Below are 20,032 nucleotides of genomic sequence, written 5' to 3' on the forward strand. Positions count from 1 at the left end.
TATATTGCTCTAATGTTTATCGTTAGCTTATAATGCGAAACGATTAAGCGGAACATATATTGTTCTTACGACGAATGTATCGCATTATAGCGCAAAATGTATATTGTTCTAGCGATAAATTTATCGTTAGCTATAGCGCAAAACAATTGCGCGGAACCAAATTTTTTGACGATAAACTCATGTTATGACATGTAACGTTTACACAAAACCTATATTTTGCATACTCACGATAAACTTATAAATAAAGCTATAAAAAAATCATTAGTCGCAGTGCTAAAATCAACCGATTAATCATGAAGTGATTTCAGTTGACCTATATGGATGGATGAATATAGGATGAAGTGATCATCTGTTTTAATGTGGAACCAAGTTACCATGGATAAATCGTTCTACGTGCATTATTGACGGAGGGATTTCACCGGTTTCCTGTTATGGAGTCGCGCGCACTACTTGACGGGAGGTCCTGTGTTCCGGCTGCGCGGAGTGATCCGCGTGTGTGCGCAGGCTCCGCTTGTCAGTCAGACTTTGAACGCTGCTCTGGCGCTCACCACCGCCACCATCATCGCCCCCATCACCACAGCTAATCTCTGCCCTATCTGCCACAATAACAGCGCTGCCGCTCACACATCCACCACCGGAGCAGCGTTTACAGAGACTCAAGATGAAGGTTTGGTGAAGGACGACAGGAGAAATACAGCGGCAGCAGCGGAGGAGGAAAAGAAGAGGGAGAAGGAGATTAAGCTTCGCCGTTCAGCGCTCACGTTACTCGGGGAGTTGCGATGCTCCGGACAAGGGATATTTTCTTCGCCGCCTCGCTTCTTGTCGCCTGTGCAGGTAAGAAAACCTCACATTTTTACGCTCTGACTCAACGCGTGTGAGCTTTAAAATGTTCATATCTATATCGGATGTACGAGTTTTCCTTGCGTTTATCAGCGGTGAGGACCGCAGACTCCTTCGGTCCTTCCCTCTGCCTCCGCCCGCAGGTGCAGCTGCTGCTGCTGCTCCTCCTCATCACAGCTGTGTGTGTGTGTGTGTGTGTGTGTGTGAGAGAGAGAAATTAAATTAATATCAAAGTAAAGGACGTGGATTCGCTCGTGACTCAGTGAAACATTTCCACTCACACTCGCATCATAACTCTGCTCCTCTTTGCGTGACACCACCGTGTGCTGACTTGGCTGAATTGAGTGTTTTTTAATAAATCATGATGTAGATGAAGGCGAGGAAATCGTTGTGTGTGTGTGTCGTTGTTCTCACTCCATCGGACGTGTTTGTTGTTGATGGGAGTCTATTTTTCCTTCTCCAACAATTAGTTAACGTCTCACCCTAACCTTAACCTAACCACAGTTCAAATCTTACCTGTTTCACTCAACAAAAATAGGGTTCTGCCTCATTGGACCAGGCTTTGGTCTCCACAAGGACTACTGGTCCTGACAAGGTCAGTGTTTATGCCAGAGAAGGTCCCAAAGAGGTAACAAATACAAGTAGATACACACACACATACATTCATTTGTACAGCTATCCTAGTGAGGACACTCTCAGACTAATCTTACCTTTTCACACCTAATCGTCCGCTAGTCGGTATGATTGACTATCATTCTACATATGTGTATGTTTTGGTTGTGTTGTACCCACAATGCCCTGTGTTGTAGTCCACCTCCCGCATTTATGTCCACTTAAAGTGAACTGAGTCCTATGTTGTTAGACGGATCAGATTTCACTTCTTTGATGCGCATCCGAGTTCGGTTGCGCATTCACACCTCCCCAAACGAACCACACTTTCCGAACAACAAAACTAGGGTTCGATTAACCCATAAACATTGACCTTGTCATGCCCAGTAGTCTTCATGGACGGTAGCTCAGTGTTAGAGTGAGTCGTTTTTCAACTTGAATGTTGTGGGTTCGATTCCCGCCTCTGCTATTCTACATGCCAATGTGTCCTTGGGCAAGACACTTAACCCCGCGTTGCTCCTGACGGCTGTCCCGGCAGTGTGTGAGTAGGTATGAAATATGAGTGATAAAAAAATGCGCTATGGCAAATGACAAAACTGTAGTGTAGTGCTTTAAGTCATCAAGATAATCAGGCCGTCTGGATTTATTTCGATTTTATGGCTGTAGAATTGTCAAAACAATTTTCCATATCCAGATATGGATATGGATAACTTCCATATCCATATCTGGCAGTTATTCAACCGTTATTCAACCGATTAGGAATTACGGTACTGAGAAGCTGACATCACAGACGACAGTCGTTCCACCGTAATGACAAGTACATGGGCGCAATCAAAGCTCTATTTCTCTGCTTTCCTGTTATCCATCCGTACATCTTCTACTGCTTTATCCTCCACCTGAAGGTCGCGGGGGTCACACCCTGGACAGATCGCCTGCCCATAGTTTTTGAATTTTCTAAATATCACATAAGGAGTGACGGTAATAATTACGCATGCCAAATCCTGTCAGCAACAATAGGATGGGTTAAGGAGGTCTGATGTGAATGCACCCTAAGATTCCTTTACCAATACCCAGGGATAGATTACTGAACAGGCCTTCAGGGGGCCCAAGGGCTCAGGGGGGGCCTGAAGCCAAACTGCTGTGCTCTTATATCTGAAAACAACACTGGTTATCCACCCCTGATGCCTTGACAGTCAGTAAATTAACGAAGGGAATTAGTTTGTCTTTTTGAGAAAATCAGATGTCCGGGACACGCGGGGAGGGGGGGCCTTTTTCTGTCTGTGCACGGGGCCTCACTGACACATAATGTGTCTCTGGCCAATACGATATCACAAACTTGAGTATCTACTGATATCAGTCTGATATTTATCTGATAGTTTATCTTCTAAACTGCTAAGGTGTTAACAACACATTTGTGCCATTTCAAGCTAATTCAAACACACAGATGTTCTTCTCCCATGTAGAAGGAATAAGCTGCTCACAACATGACTCAGCATTTACATTTCATTACATATATCGACTTATTTGATTGTATAGGATTTTACATTTTTGTCTTTCCGATATCTGATCCAGTGATTTTTGACCAGTGACTCATACTGGTCCCTAAATCTTCATCATCACAACTATATGCCCAACCCTAATCCTTAACCTTAACCTAACCCCAACCTAGTTCTAACCCCAAATGTCCTCACTTCTTGAATGGGATTTTGCAGGGTTGCGTTGGGGGCGTTCCTATTGGATTTTTAGCTCAGAAACTCGGAGCAACCTCACATAACCCGAGTTCAGGATTCCAAGATGGTTGCTACTTTTACCGTTAACTGGTATTGCTGTGGCTAACCCAAGATATGATTACGTTTCCGTTTTCTCAACCGGAACACTGTGAACTTGTCATGTCATTTCCCTTTTCCGGCAATATAAATGGAACGCAGCGTTACATAACTTTAGGCTCGATTATTTACCTTCCCAGGAGAAAATGATTGACGTTAGTGTCCATCCTCAACATCCTCCCCACTTTCCCTTGGCTTTTTTGAGACATTTTTAAGAGCGGTACTGAGGTTTGTTTGCTAGGGATGGGGGAAAAAATTGGTACAGACATTTGAAATATTGCAATATTTGAGACACAAAGCTCACTGTTTTTGACTCACTCTTAGCAAAAACTTGCGCGCTGACGTGCTCAACCTGTCCTCCAACAGAATGGGGTGGGATTAGGGCAAAAAAGACAGGGTTAGGTAGTAAAAATTAAAAAAATATTAAAAAGGTGGTTTAGTTAGGAATCGAACCATTGTCGACCGCGCTCCGGCGCAGTGCTCTCGTAATTCCTGCATACGACCTATATGTACGTTTCATTGGAGGAAAGTCTGGACGTGCTACGTGCATCGTTTCTGTGTGGGTGGAGCTTCACACCAAAACATAAACAGACTACATGTCCTCAGTGCAGCAGGATTTCAGTTTAACACATTTCCTTAATCTCTGATGACACATCATGGTGATTTTATGACTTAATGCAATACATTATGTATATATTAACATAATGTACCCTTAATTTAGGTTATACTCACACACTGACACAAAAACAGCCCCTGAGGTTGAGTCACAGTCTCTGCAGTTAAAGGTACATATATTGTGTTATTGTCTGCACATTTTCTTTAAACACATGTAAACAAAACTAATTCCAAGTGTGCAAACAGAAGTCTCTGCCTATTTATGTTTAAAACAAAATCTAATTAAAGCACTTTTCTTTACAATTATCACAATAATATTGTCAATGTTAGTTGTTTTGATCAGGATAATTGTGAATATTTCATATCGTCCCTTGCCTGTAGTGCAAAATAGAACATAAATACAATTAGGGTTGCAATTATTAATCAATCATTTTTATAAATATTTTAATAATTAACATTAACAAGTACTCGAATGTGAATATTTTCTTTGCTCCATATAACAAATAAATCATTAAAACTGAATTAATTTGGTTTGTGGGCAAAACAATACAATTGAGTATGTTGTCATTTTGAGGTTTGGGAATCACTGGACAACATTTTCTTGCATTTTCTGGACCAAATGACTAATTGATTAATGGAGAAAATAATACAATTATATTTAAAATGCACCCTTCAGGAGGTAAAGGTGTGGGTTGAATAAAATAAAGCACATCAGGGGTTTTTCAGGGACAGTTGTTGTTTTTTTGGTTTTTTTTTGGTCCGTCTGCCACACTGATGTATCGCAAGCACAACTTCTACCCTGAATCATCCGTTACATAATCTGATGCCACGATAGAGGCTTTGAAGCGAGATCATCTAAGTTGGCAAAATGTGTCGTTATGTAAGTCTAATTTAGGGAGTTATTAAAAAAAAAATCTTCTTTTTTTAAATAACCCGTACTCCCGCTGTTGCCAAACGCCTGATGTATCTTGTGCATCTGATGAAATACAACAATTTAATATCAATAACAGATGAAGCCCAAAATTACTGCATTTGAATTTACATTTATTTAACACCATTCATTTAAAAATATATATATATATATATATATATATATATATATACATGCTGTGTATTAACAGCCTTGAATGGCTGCCACAGTGTATCGGCGCTTTAATCTCAAAATGCCAGATGTTGCCCGATTACTCAGTGTATCACTACTTTGCATGCTTGTTCACTGATTGAAAGCAGTAATTTGACATGTCAGGCGCTCATGGCTGGAGTAGCTCGCTGCCTCTGCTTCACTCAGGCTTTTCAATGGATCGCCTTTTTTAATCCTCCTTGTACGATCCAGTATTTACTGCGGTGGCTCCTCCTCAGGCAGCGGGGAAGGAAAACACAGCCAGAGTGGGACATTGTGATGGTAATGTAATTGAATATTTCCTGGGCTAAATGGAGGATTTTTTTTTTGCGTGGAAATGTAAATGTGATGCCTTAATTTACAGATGCGCTGGTGCAATATTTCCCTCAGTGTTGCAATACATCAAATGGGACTATAATAACTGCCTGTGAACAACTGGAGGTCGGTAAATAATAAAAATAAAGGGAATAAGTAGCTACATGCACTCTGTGTGACAATCTTTTTCGTCTTTGCACAGTGATCTTTTTGTGAAGTTGATCGGAAATTAAGTCTAGAGTTGTAAATTTGCACCCTTATTTCCAAAAAAAACCAAAAAACAAAATTTGGTTATATAAAAGATTGCTGACCAATTCCGACAAGAAAAGAAAGATTTGGTGTTTCATTGGAGTCCCATTTATGGCAAACTTCCAACTTCCGCTAAAATATAAGTTAGTGCCCTTATTTCCGGTTATTGGTGGGAAACATGGACTTTTTAAAGTAATATTAACAAATAAAATAGATAAAAAATATTGTATATATATATAATGAAGTGCGTCAGTAGTTGATTTAGTTAGTCCTGTGGGATTCAACGAAGACATCTGCATCGTTGGGTGACAGTTTACAGGAAATAGTCTGACTGGATTATTGAATACCAAGAAGAGACAGATCAGATTTGAAGGGTCATATTACAACATTTGACTGTTAGGGATGTCCCGATCCGATATTGATATTGGTCCGAATTCAGCCAAAAAACGAGTATCGGATTATATCGGACTGCCTCTAAAATTTCCCGATATAAGCGCTTCGATACAAGCAGTTCATTCCGCTCCAGCACTTCTATCCAGCAGCGCCCATTGTGATCATGTGGGCTCTGCGTGTTGGATGCATGTAGAGCCCACATGATCACAACTACAGCGTTTGTGTGCTACTGCTATTTCAGAGGTTAAACATTTTTCTTTAACCTCTGAAATAGAGCTTAGTACGTCTGCGGGGCTGGTCCCCGGGCTCCGGGTTTACCTGCGGGACGAGTCACTCACCCTGTGTGAGTTGAGCTAATCCAAAATAGTGAAAACAAGGGGGTGTTCTCTGAAGACACACTGTTACATGTGAAACACAGTACTTTCCTCCTGATGAAATTAACCATAGACTGTATGAAATTAACACGGCAAAAAATCAAATATTCTTATGTTGAAGGTTAAAATGTATGTAACCCATTGGTTAATAATATATATAATATATATTATTAATACTATTAATATATAATAATAAATGGGTCAGTTTTGCATACCTACTGTTGCTGACTATTGTTCTCTGTTTAAGTAATATCAAGCCTATTCTAACATTCCACACTGCAAAATAAGTCATTAAAGTATGTATGATTCGTGCTGATATCGTATCAGATCGATATCGGTATCTGCCTATACTCAAGGCTGCAATATCGGTATCGTATCGGAAGTGAAAGAGTTGTATCGGGACATCCTTAACGACTGTCCAGTGAAACGGCTACTGGTTGAAGTCGGTTAGTTCCCTCCGGTTTGGTCTGGATGACGTCTGTGCTCGTAGTCTGTTTAATCTCCGGTTCCGACGTCTCTCCACTAAAGGTAGATGGATTAATTGGCCCAACCAAACAATTTTGATGTTATGAAAATGTAGTATCTTATCAGATGGGGTAAAATAAAGGAAATTGGTCAAAGATATTGGCCAAATTAATAGCATTCTGCTATGATATCTAAACAAATTGGCATTGGCCAAAGAAAACCCCATATTCAGGGTTCATATGGGTGCTTGAAATCCTTGAAATTGCTTGACTTGTCACAGCAGATGTAGATATAAATTGTGCAACACAAATAAACATCCAAAAATAGTAGCTCTAGAGGGCGCCAGCATAGAAGTCAAGGAAGTAGCAGCTCATTCAGTCTGTTGTTTTATTCATTAGTTATATATTGTGGGATCTTGGTGTGTTTGCCGATATCCGGTAATGCATTTTAAACCCAATATTAGTCGATACCGATATCTTGCCGAGCTTGCTCTTGTATGGAGGAGGGTGTTCCTGTTTAGCTTAGCATCCTGCTAGGCCAATCTAGGAAGGATCTAAAGAGTGGTGCTTTCAATTCCAAATCTGAATGGACATTCACGTCGTAATCACCGCAGACAGTCTGTTGCACTTTTAGGCTGTATTTGTTTTACTCAAACTGATTTTTAAGGGTTTCAAAGTTTCGCCCCCAAGTTTGGACGTATATGTGAATAGTAAGTGACAGCCCTGCTGTGTTACATCATCACTCAGACCAAGTGGAAATGACGTCGTAGCTTCATGCTGCTCCACTCACTAAGAAACAAGAAAGTAGTCCTGATAGAGGACTGTCAAAGCTCTGGAATTTTTCTCTTTTTTAACGTCTGACTCAAATCCTCTCTGCTAAAAGCGACGGCTGTAAAAATCCAGCAGCACATTTTCTGAGTCTCTTCCCCCAGAACCATATATCCAGCCCTAAAATAAAGTGTCACTTTTTCTAGTTGGCTGCATGACTACAGCCAAACACTTTTCACTATTATATAACTCGGTTGAGTGCAGAAGACCTTTACAGTTTGTCCCTGGCCTAACGAGACTTATAATATCCCGGCTCAGCGTGGTCATATACCTTTCAGAGAGGCCGTATATTGTTCAAGCTCCAGCCAGTATTTATGGTGATGTGTGTTTATGCTGGTGAATTGACTTTTTATTTATTTATCTTGTGTGATTCTGTTTAGTCTTTGGTCTCTAAAACAGCTGAAAAGTGTGACTATTTTCTGCAAATTACTTTTTTTTACAACTCAAGGCACAAACTCAAGGTTGTTTTATACTAATGCAACATTGTGATTGTGGCTGTGTTTGCCATAGGTCTGAACAATGAATCATTTTTTAACTGGAAATCACAACGCAATTAGCAAATTGCAAAGGCTGCAATTTAATCTTTCTATTTCTTTCGACTTTGTGTGCCAGTTTTTCTTTTTTTTTTAAAGAAAAGTAGTTCTTGCATATTGGAAACAATTTATCTTTCTAAAATCCCACCCTTGCATGGAATTAGATTTATGTGAATATTTTCAAACAACACTTTTTAAGAAGCAAATAACATATATATTTGTTTGTTCTTTGCACTCCCTGATATGTTCTTTGCGCTTTTGTTTGTGGGCGGGCCATAAATAAATAAACAAGTAAATAAACAAATAAATACATAAATAGAGAAATATTGACAGAGACGATTACTTAACAGGATATTGGTTGTTTATAGCTAAATTCCAGTGAGAAAACAGTGAAATAATAATTTTGTGTATATGTATGTGTATGTGTATGTGTATATATATATATATATATATATATATATATATATGTATATATATATATATATATATATATATATGTGTATATATATATTTTTTATTATTAATTTACCCCAGCTCTAAGGTGCTAGCCTAGGAATCTAGACGCAGCCTGGTGGTAGCAAATGTAATTTGCAGCCAGGGTTCTGCCTACAAACTCTGGTTTGGCCAATCACATCGTGTGTAGAGTTGGTGGACGGGCTTAACATAATGACGACAGAGTTGCAAACCATTCCGTGTGTGGTCCCTGCCGGTCACTGCTACATGTAATACATCTAACATACCTTTGTGATAATGTGTTGAATATTAGCTCTTCCAGGATGTGCAGGCTTATGGCAGAACTTTTTGAAGCCCCTGGTTGTCTTTGACAGAGTAGACTTGCAGTCTTGTTTCTCTGAACGACCTGTTGTGGTTTCTCTAGTGTCCTGATAAAAGGGTGAGACGCCAAGTAATCTCTCTGCAATACGTTGGGGTTTCTTGTGTTTTTTTGAAGATGCTTGCTGAATGTACAAGCATGCCTGCAATTGTCATAAAAATGGCAGCAGTCATTAGGCTCCATTACCATAACATTTGTTCTCTCCATCAAACTTTTCCACAACACACAATACGTGGAACACTTCGTCCATGGACTCTTTTCTGTCGTTTCTCTGATTGGTTGGAGTGCTATCCTATTGTGTGCAGAGGGAATTTGAAAGACAACTGTTTATCTCGCTCCCTCTTGGATTGAGCCCTGCCAATTGTTTGTGTGCTCAGACCAAACATCTTGATGTAGGTCTAGTTTGCCAGGCTAGTAAGGTGCTGGGAAACCATTGGAATTTACCTTAAAAGTGCTTGTGGAAAAAGTGTATAAACCATGCATATATTGTACCCCAAATCCCCCAAAAATGCATAGATTCCAATCTGACCCAGTTCATATACTGAACTGGCACAAGTCTGATTTGAAATTCATAATTCACAATTGGATTTCTGTGTCCACAAACACACATATCAGTCACTTAAACCTGTAAATGTGAACCCAATCTTTGTAGAAACAGATCACAGCACAGAACAATGACAGTGACTTAGAAGTTAAAATAAAATTCAGGCATAGACGTTAACGTTTTCAGGGCATTACACGGGTTTGAGGAGGAGGAGGAGGAGGATTCTGAACATCACTGAAGACTGACATGATGTTATTTTTCGTTTTGTCTTATCAAATAACAAAATCTGCCAAAGACAGAATATCTGCGTTCTCTATGTTCTTCTTACAGTAGAATCACTGAAGCGTAAAAGATCATGGGAAATAGGGCTGTCACTTTTTCCCAAAAATCAAGTTTGAACACGTTTTTTGCCACCGCCACTCCCCAATGCATCTCAAATGTTACAGTTTTCATTTTTTTTTTCAGTTTTCGCTTTATTAACAATTGTTATGATTATTTCCTTTATTAACTGTGCTGATAGCATCACAGGAAACAGTAGTCAGTATGGTGTGGTGGAATCAGGGATGATGATGATGATGTTTTCAAATGCCTTGAATTATTTCTTTGTAATATGGAGCTAAGAAACCAGTAAATATTCACATTTAAGAAGATGAAAAACCAGAGAAACTTGTTTTTGATTATTGTAAAAGTTGACGGTTGATTTCGTAATCAATTAACGTCCAATTTTGAATAAAAACTGTTTGGTTAAGGACGCAATAACCCACGAAAATGGTTAAGGATAATGATGATGTTAAGGATGATAAGGATGATGTTGTTTGTTAGAAAGTCATGGTGTCTTATCCCTGAAAAACGATAAGGTAAATGTGTCTCACACATGTAAAGGTTGTTATTTAAGTATTTCTGGATGTGCTTTTACTCCATCCTCAGTGACCGTGAGTGGATCAGACAGATCCAGGTCTGAGTGAGTTGCGAGTTAGATGCTTTATGAGCATGACATCACACATGCTCATGACCCTGTGAAGCTCTGTGGCAGGAACACAAACATACTGTACTTTCCTGAGGGTTTGCTCATGGACGAGGCACAGACTCTGAGCAGGTTCTCTTCTTTCTTTTTCAATACTCATTAGTTTCTGTGGTGGTGGTGGGGGCGTCTTCACTCGTGTTCACTCCAGTGAGATTTGGGTCCTTACTTTATATTAGTTATTAATATTAATCAGATTATTTAAATGGGTAGGAAAAACAGGTTAAACACAGGTTAAACACAGATAATTGTTATTTGGCTAAAATATAATGTTGATGTAAAAATGTACAATTGGTAATTGTTTGATAGGAAAAGATTCACGGCCATTCCGATGTAGCAAACAAGATTTGGCGTACTACTCATTCAACTCATCGTAACTCCTAGACGGTTTGTGATATCTAGAAAACTGGTGATCTGTCCAGGGTGTAACCCAGGATAAAGCTGTAGAATGGATGTAGATGGATGGATACAGGAAAGCAGAAAAATAGAGATACCGTATAATTGTGCCCATATACTGTACTTGTCATTACGGTAGAACCTCGGGACGTCCACTGCGGAACGAGCGTCCGTTCACGGACAAGGTTCACAGGAGCGTCAAACGTTTGTGATGTCGGCTTCTCAGTCCTTCTCACAGGGTTAGAACCTGCGAATGATGAAGTTCTCAAATGTCTTGTTTTGTCCATAAACCAAAATATATAGAGCAAAGGAACCTGAAAATAATCACATTTAAGAAGCTTTAAAGACATACTGCTGTATATGTTTAATTATTGATCAGACTCAAAATACAGATCGAAGGGACAAACTATACATGTTCAATTTTCTTTTATACAACGCAAGGACAAGGGTAACACAAGGAGAAAAATAAAGAAAATTGGCCAAACAAAAACAAAAAATAATTGTTTTTAGTACCAAGTACATTTACACATACAAGTAATTTGACTTGGTGTTTTGGTGCATTTCATTTGAATAAAATAAAATTAGAAAATAAAAATGAAAACCTAAGCTACATCAGGTGCAGTGGGTTGAAAGGAATTCTTGTTGTTATTTTTATGTAGTTTGTGTTAGAGCTGAAACAATTACACGATTATCAATCGATTACTGAATTAATCGCCAACTATTTTCATCATAGATTAATCTGTTTTTTTTTTCATTATTAAAACAAGATTTCTGATTGTTTCAGCTTCTTAAATATGAATATTTTCTGGTTTCTTTGCTCCATAAAACAAAGAAATCATTAAAAACAAGAACATTTGAGAACATCATCTTTTCCAGGTTTTACAAACACGCATCAACATTTTTCACCATTTTATGGACCAAACGATTACTTGATTAATTGAGAAAATAATAGATTATTTTCGATTACTTGATTAATTGAGAAAATAATAGATTATTTTCGATTATGAAAATAATCATTAGTTTCAGCTCTTGTTTGCGTCAATATAACGCGTAAATCTACTTTCTCTACTCTCCACTGTCAGGTTTTCTCTATTGTTCTTCATTGTAGTCAGATTTTTAATCAAATTGTATCAACATTTTTCCAATTAATAGACTGTTAACCAATTGTTAAATGGTAATTACTTTGATTTTGATCGTTTAAACATTTCTGCTTTCCTTGTTTCATATAACAGAAAAAAAGACAATTCCAGCTTTGGGAAACACTAAGCCACATTATTTGACAAAAAAATAGATGATTAATCAAGAAAATTATGAAAACGATCATTAGTTTCAGCCTCAATTAAAAGTATCATGCCTGATTGTAGACATGTGTCAAATTGTCCTTCAACATAGAGACGCACAGCCCATTACTGATCCGTGCACCATCATCCATCAAACAGAGGATAATAATAAAAGCAGCACAACAACAAAACAAGAGCAAAACAAAAACAGAGGGAGGCTCTGCTGTGAACACTGGATCCCTGTGGACATGGACCTCCAGACGAGCAAACCTGGAGGCAGTGCATGATGTGAGCTTTTTCCCCTCTGTGGAAACAGAAAACAGCCCATAATATTCAGAGGTTTCATTTTAATCTGTGTGGGAAAAGGTGAGGCGACATGACAACGCTGATTGCTGATGGTTTAATATTTGGAAACAGGAAATGTCACAGTCATGTTTTGGTAAACAGCCCGTGTTTATATTCAATTAAAAGATATTTGTCCTGTGGTACGAGCTGATTCTACTGCCGCTGCTGCTGCTGAAAACAACTTTTGTGCCATTTGAATGTGGCTGTTTTCTTTCTCACACTAATTTCCCCCTAACCAGTTACCTTCAGCTGTGCCGATGCTTGGGTGCTCTTGGCAAAAACGCAGCACTGTCTCTCACTCGGCTGGTCACTGACAAAAGACGCATTTCCTCTCCGTGTCGAATTTGGCAGGGAGGGAAAACTGGAAAAGGCAGAAACTCTTGTGACCGGGACGTCGTAATCACGGCAGCTTTGTGCTGTATGTGGCCTCTGAAAGAGTATTTACACATGTACAGAAAAACCACGGAATCGGTTCATTTAATGATTGTTTCTATCGTTTTTCACAACCAAATCCTAATTTTAAGCTCCCGATTCTGCAGTTCAGTCTAGGATCATTGGTTTTATGTCGTAATAACTCCAGCAGACCTCCATGTGTGATCACACATGGAAGGAAACACCTTTGTAGTGAGTTGTGACCTGTTTGGCGTTCCGTAGAGTCGTTCCAGTACGTTAAGGAAATGTTTGAATCCAGGATTTTTCCACCACTGAATAAGGTCACATGACTGATGAATAAGGTCACATGACCGATGCTGCAAACACATCCATAGCTCTAGTTATCGATTCAGCATCAGGTGAATTTTGAGGATGCTTTTGCTCCAAATGAGGACAGAAAAAGTGAGGACATTTTCAAAAAGTGAGGGCTTTTTTATGAAGTGAGGACATTTTCCGAAAGGGACAACTTTCAGAAAGTGAGGACAACAGCAAGTGAAAATGGATCTGAAAAAGGTCAAATGTCTGAAGATACAATCATGTCCATAGCTCTAGTTATCGCTTTAGCACCAGTTTAATTTTGAGGGGTTTGAGTTTGGCTGGTGTTGCCCCCAATTCAGCAGTTGCTGTGGTTACTGTTAGTCGGCAGCAGCTTCAGGTTAGCAGGAGGAGCTAATGTGTAGTCGTGCTACAATGGCTACAAACACAACGCACTGGGGGCGTGGTCAGATCCTTGATTTCGCTTTAGAAGAATGAGATTGTGACGTAATCTCAATGGATATTCCATTTACATTTATCTGTCTGGCTTCAGTCGGGTATGTTTGCGAATTAGGTTGAGCGATGTTTGTTTTTCAATGACCAATGCTGTTTTTTATGAATCGGAGAAGCCGATTAGCTGATTTATGTCTGCATTACAGTGAAATTACGTTTAATACTAAATATTAAATACATGAAACAGGCCATCAGAAAGCAAACTATAGACCTTGTTGTCCTTGGAGCAAATGTGTAATAATTTGAACATGTTGCGTCGTTGCTACACCTCAATACATCTCAAGTATTTCAGTTTTCACAACTTTATTAACAATTTGTATAATTATTTCCTTAATTATATTAACAGTGCTGATAGCATTACAGGCCAATTAATGAATAATAATCCCGTGCCAATAATCAAAAACTGGCCAATACAGGCCTGACTAATTGCCTCAAATGATTATTTCTCATAGCAGATGAGTCCTCTCCACTACAGAGTCTGATTTTAAGAAAAACGAGAGCCTGTGTCATTTTCAGAAATACGCTGTCGGCTAGGATCTACCGTCTTTTATGTGGCTTGAAGTGAAGCAGTGTGTGTGCTTGTCTTCTTGTGCATCCATGCACATCTTGGCGCATGCATTATTGAAAACACTATACGATGCATTTCCATGCACGTAGCAGGAAATAAAAAAAGACAAAAAAACATGGCTTGCGAGACGCCCCAGGCTTTGTCTCCCATGTGGTGACCGTGGTGTGCGTCACCCTCTCGGACATTATACTCCCTCTGTGGTCTCGTCAGGGCCAGGGCAGCTCACAGACACTGTACCTCTCTATCACACAAGATCACTGCATGAATTAATAATGTGAAACAATTCCATCTGTAAGAAAAGTGAAGTGCTTCTCATTTAGGAATGAAATCTGAAAATATGCTCCGATTCCGTCAGTGATGAAGTATTTCAACAAGATTTTAAACAAATTAGTCTTTTCACATATGAAAAGTTGTGCTAGAGTGGATGGCAGTGGAAAGAAATGTGAGTGTTTTTATATGTATATATAATCTCCCACTCATAATTCTATCAATTCTACTCAAAGGCTCTTTATTCACGGAGAATGTACCCACTCATGCAGAGATGATGTGTAGTAATTGCATTTTCCTACACGTATTAGTGTGCGGCTACAGGGAATCATGTAGGTGTCCCATTATTCTCTCCAGCTGATCATATTTTATCGGGATCTTTAGACGACATGAAGGGAGGAGAGAATTTAGAGTGTGATATCAGTGGGGGATGGGGGACGGGGAATTAACCTCATTCATGCAGAGTAGTCTCAAATTATGTAATAGACATGTCCAAAGATAGAAGGAAACCTTCATGGGGACCATTAGAGGACAGCAAATAACCAGGGCTGGTGAGCTCTAGAGGTTTCATGATACAATATTACCGTGAAAGTTATGCCATGATAAGATATTAAATATATTGATATATTGCAATTTAATACCCTTTTTTATTGCAGACTCTGTTCCAAAATTGAAACCCACCCTGCACTCCAAACAAGCTTATATTTATGATTTAATGTTTAATTAGGGCCTGAGCACCCAAGTGGACCTTATTGAAACTGAAGTGTTTATTATTACGCTTTTTCTTCTATTTTTCCTTCAGCTTATTTTTAGGGTCAAAACATCCTCCCAAAAAAATGCATCAGGCCCTGTGAAATCTTACATCATTTATAGGTCAAAGACATGGCTGTGGCTGTGACTGGTATAGTTGTGCCAGATTCAGCCGCTGAGCTATGTTTTATGTACATGTCTGAAATTTGGCATACTTATGCAGCAGGCCATGAATTACAAAAAAGTTACTTGGAGCCATAACCTCAACTCAACAGGAAGTCAAGATTTGACATTTGACACTGTCACCTTCAAATTTGGCGTGCGTCTTGTAAAGACATTTGAGATGAAAAGTTGTGAAAAGCGTGAGTTTTTGTAGACGGCTATGATAAATAGCAGTTTGTAGTTATTTTATCTTCTTGTGATTCTGGCAGGTTGTATATTATATAACAATATCAATTCAATCATGAATCTGTAAAGATTGTTTCCAGTGAGTAATGAACGAGCAACGGCAGGTGCATGGTAGCATCCTTGACTGACATTTGTTCCGTGTGCTACCTGCCCTGTGGAATATCTCTGATGCTCGTGCCCAGGTAACAGCTGGCATCGTGACGAATGTTTTCTGTTGCAACGTATTTTCCCTCTTTTCCCCACTTCCCTTTAAAAGTAGCTGCTAAATGCTTCGGGCCACAGTTCTCTTTCCATACAGTCACGACGGCCTTAAAAACACACACACGCACACACATCAGGAGGGAGTAACGCACACAGTGCGATTCACACATCTATCACAAATCTGTCCGTTTTTATAAACACACACACACACACACACAACGGCCCAATCAATCACATGTAACCATAGAAACCTGGCCGTTTCTAAGGGAGTACTTTGAAGTTTAATTTGAAGATGTTTAATGCGAGAGCACTGAACTGCCAACATTAACTAGCATTACAGCATATTAAAGATCTGAAGCGAGCACTTGTAGCTGGAGGATCTGAGGGGTTTTGTAGTCCATCTCTGAGTCAGAGGTCACTTGAAAAACCTCAGTTAACTCCGCAGTGGCGGGATGGCGGAGGCGGCGGAGATTTGTGTTTTCTGTTACGCTGAAGGCTGTTTGAATAACAGTGACCTTGGACTGATACACCACCATCACCACCGTATCTGGAATGTTTTCCAGCTGTCCTATAATTGTCCTCACGACGCCATCATCATGTTTTTGGTACTTAAGTCACGTATAAGTTGCTTGAAATGTCACAGACACTCCATTCTCCGCATTCTCATTAGGAGTGGATATTTCTCGCAAAAATGCTAGATTTTGGATATTGTCACATCGTGATAATGCGTAAATATTATGGAAGCTACCAGACCAGTGCTTCTTCAAGAGCCATGAGGACTTTTCCAATTTGTTGTACAGCTATTGCCCATTTTCTGCCTGTTCTGTAGCCTTTGGTGTGCGATTTAATCTTATTCCTTGGAAACCTGTCATTGCTTGCTTTCACACTAGCAATGGACTTTCACTGTGTGGTATTTGTTGCCTTTACTTTTCAGACCAAGGTTGATGTGTAGTACTTGCGTGGTGTAAAAAGTGACATCCATCAACTAAAAAACGAACACCGGATCCTTGTGGACACGTAGGCTCAAAACATCCTCCCAAAAAAACTCACCAAACTTTCCAAATGCATCAGGCCCTATGAAAATGCACATATTTTATAGGTCTGAGATGGAAAGCTCTGAAAAGCACAAGTTTTCGTCATAGGGTGTGGTCATAGGGAGGTGGCAAATTTCCATGATTCGCCAGGAAACCCAAATGCTAGATTTTGGATATTGTCTTATCGTGATAAGGTAAATGCGTAAATATTATAGAAGCTGCCAGTTCTTCTTCATGAAGACTTTCTTGAAAAAGGTATGGACTGTTTTCTGCCTGTTCTGTAGCCTTTGTTGTGTGATTTAATCATGTTCTTTGGAACCTGTCATTGCTTACTTTAACACTGGCAATGGACTTTCACTGTGTGGTATTTGTCGCCTTTACTTTTCAGACCAAGGTTGATTTTTGTGTTGTTAGATGTGTAGTACTTGTGTGGTATAAAAAGTGACATCCATCAAATAAAAACCAAACAAAGACACTCTGTGCTGTGAACACAGGATCCCTGTGGACATGTAGCTCTGGACTAACAAACCTGAAGGCAATGCTTTGGTTTTCCTCTGTGGAACAAAATGAACCCATGATAATCACAGTGTTCAGGTGACCTGTTAGAAATAGGTGACCAGTGTACGTGTCACACTGATTGTATGTTCTAATGGCTCAAAAACAGGAAATGTCACAATTATGTGTTGGTGAGCACCTTTGTTTGTCTTTGATTAAAGTTTTGGGTGTTTTGTTGTGTTGTACAGGCTGTCAGCTCTGTTTGCTCTGTGTAACTGTTTTCTTTCAACCTCTAATTTTCTCCAACCAGTTACCTCCGCTTAAACCTTTAGTTATCATTTAAAAAGAAAAGCTTCTCAGTGTTTTTATGGACAAATGTTTCGTTTTTTTAGGAATTGAACAAACTAAATGTTGCATCTTTGCAAGAGGAATGTTTTCTTGCTTCATTGTGTGTGAGTAACTAGGGGTCCGACTTCAGTGATGCTCCTCCACACCATCACACATGCTGCTTTCTGCACCTTTCTTTGATAACAGACTGGATGATCTTTTTCATCTTTGGCTCATAGAGTCGGGATTCAGCTTGTTTTCCCCCGAAAACAAGCTGAATCATGGACTTTTTTGACCCACAATATCATGATATTATTGGTATTGTGAGGTTCCCTGTGATTCCCACCCCTAGTTTCCTCTGCCTCTTTGTTTGACAGAGTTTCATGTCGCTTTTCTGGATGTAATGATGATTTTCCAAAATACTCCTGAGCTCATGTTTCCTCACAGTAGCGTGATGGTTTCTCGACTTTTATTGACCAACATTTCCAATGATTTCTTGAATATTTGCGTGATATTATGTACTGTAGAAGGTGAAATACGCCTAAGTATGTTTCAATCTTGTGCTGAGAAACATTGTCTTTGAGCTGACTGACAATTCTCTGATGAAGTTTGGCAGAAAATGGTGGACTGTGGGCCCATCCTTACTTGTAAAGACTAATCCTTTTTCTTGGATTGTCCTTTTTTTGATACCTTCACCTTTACCAGTTAACCCTCTAATTGTGGAACCTTCCAGAACAGTGTTAACGTCTGTGACCTTTTCTGTTCTGCAAACTACTACAAGTAAACTATAAGGTTTGTTATATAAAGGTTACCAGAGGGTTTCCCCCTGAGCAAGGTACCCAATCCCCATTGCTCATTCTTAATTGACCCAATACACAGCGGGCCACATCAGTGTAGTCCTAGTGCCGGACCCAAGCCTGGGTAATGGGAGGGTTGAGACATAGACGCTGAAAGGAAAACGTTATATTAAGGTTCAATTCACTCAAAATATTACAAAATTTTGTTTTTTTATTTCTTAGAAAGTGCCTCACCTGGGGGTTTTTATTCCACGCGTGATCAGTACTCACTGATTGGACCATAGGTCTGGATTGTTTTCCACCTTGCACAGTTGTGGTGTCATTGCAGTGTAAACAGTTTGTTGACAGACGTGTAAACACTGGCTAAAGCACTCCAAATGGCTCCACTTGTACTTCCTGTGGTTCCTGCTGTGTCTCCAACACCACAGCACAAACACAAAGGCAGGTTTCCATGACTTCCGAGGACATTACACTGACTTCCTGGAGACTTTTGTTAGGGTTCAGCCGATATGCAACATGTCTTCACTTTAAAATGTTAAAAAATGAACATTATGGGGACTTGATTTTTGTCCCCATAAGGAAGACAAGTCTGTGGAAACAGATTTATGTCCCCACAACATGAGTGAACACCGGGGAACACACACACACAATAGTCTCACTGTGACTGTGTGTGTGAAGGAATAAATATCAAGCCCTTTGTAGGAAGTCATTCCTGCTGCGTGTGCATCAAGCTCTGTTTGATTCTCGGTGGAAAAAGTCAAGCACAGTAGGTGTTTATGTTGGACGTGGACACGGTTTGACTTGTCACCTTTACTCTTTTGCTGCGTTTGATACTCACTGACAAAGCCAAGCTGTCTAACTCTGAACAGTTTACAGGTCGGCCCTCGTCTGTGCTTTCAAGCTGTGGTGGCTGTTGACCAGAAGCTGGGAGTTCTCTCTCTCTCTCTCTCTCTCTCCCTCTGTGTGTCACTCTGTGATATAACGACTTATTAGAACGTCTTAGTTTTGACTGACTCATCCCTCAGTCTGTCACGCTGCACGCTCGGCGCCCACCCTGATTCCACTTCACCTCCAGTGTCTTTTTGAAATCTGGTTTCAGCAACTGACAAAGATGTCAGTCAACTGTAAATGAAATTAAAAAAAAGAAAAGAAGAAGACTGAAGTAGGAATAGTCTTTAAGGTGTAATGTAAAATATGAAAGACACTGTCACCGCTAACAAAAAAACTAATATCACCTTATGGTAGGTGTCGGTGCTTGTCTAATGGAAGTGACACAGTTAGATAACAAATGATCCCATTTCAGTGATGCATATCAGACTTTGACGGGAAAAGTATTGCCTTGGAAATGAAAATAAAGTGAGAAAAATCCCATTGAAGTCAACGCATACATTCATATAACTC

The 20,032-nt window shown here is 39.5% G+C and overlaps 1 protein-coding gene across 1 annotated transcript in view; it reads left to right on the forward strand.

Moving 5' to 3' along the window:
* The first annotated feature begins 398 nt into the window (after positions 1–398).
* LOC122773512 (neural cell adhesion molecule 1-like) overlaps positions 399–20,032 on the forward strand; it is a 95,618-nt gene continuing 75,984 nt past the window's right edge. Inside the window, exon 1 of the mRNA XM_044032270.1 lies at positions 399–834. Coding sequence (XP_043888205.1) covers positions 780–834 — 55 coding nt within the window. The 5' untranslated portion in view covers positions 399–779. The remainder of the gene's footprint in view (positions 835–20,032) is intronic.

The sequence above is a fragment of the Solea senegalensis genome, linkage group LG8, assembly GCF_019176455.1.
Source record: "Solea senegalensis isolate Sse05_10M linkage group LG8, IFAPA_SoseM_1, whole genome shotgun sequence".
Classification (NCBI taxonomy): Eukaryota; Metazoa; Chordata; class Actinopteri; order Pleuronectiformes; family Soleidae; genus Solea; species Solea senegalensis.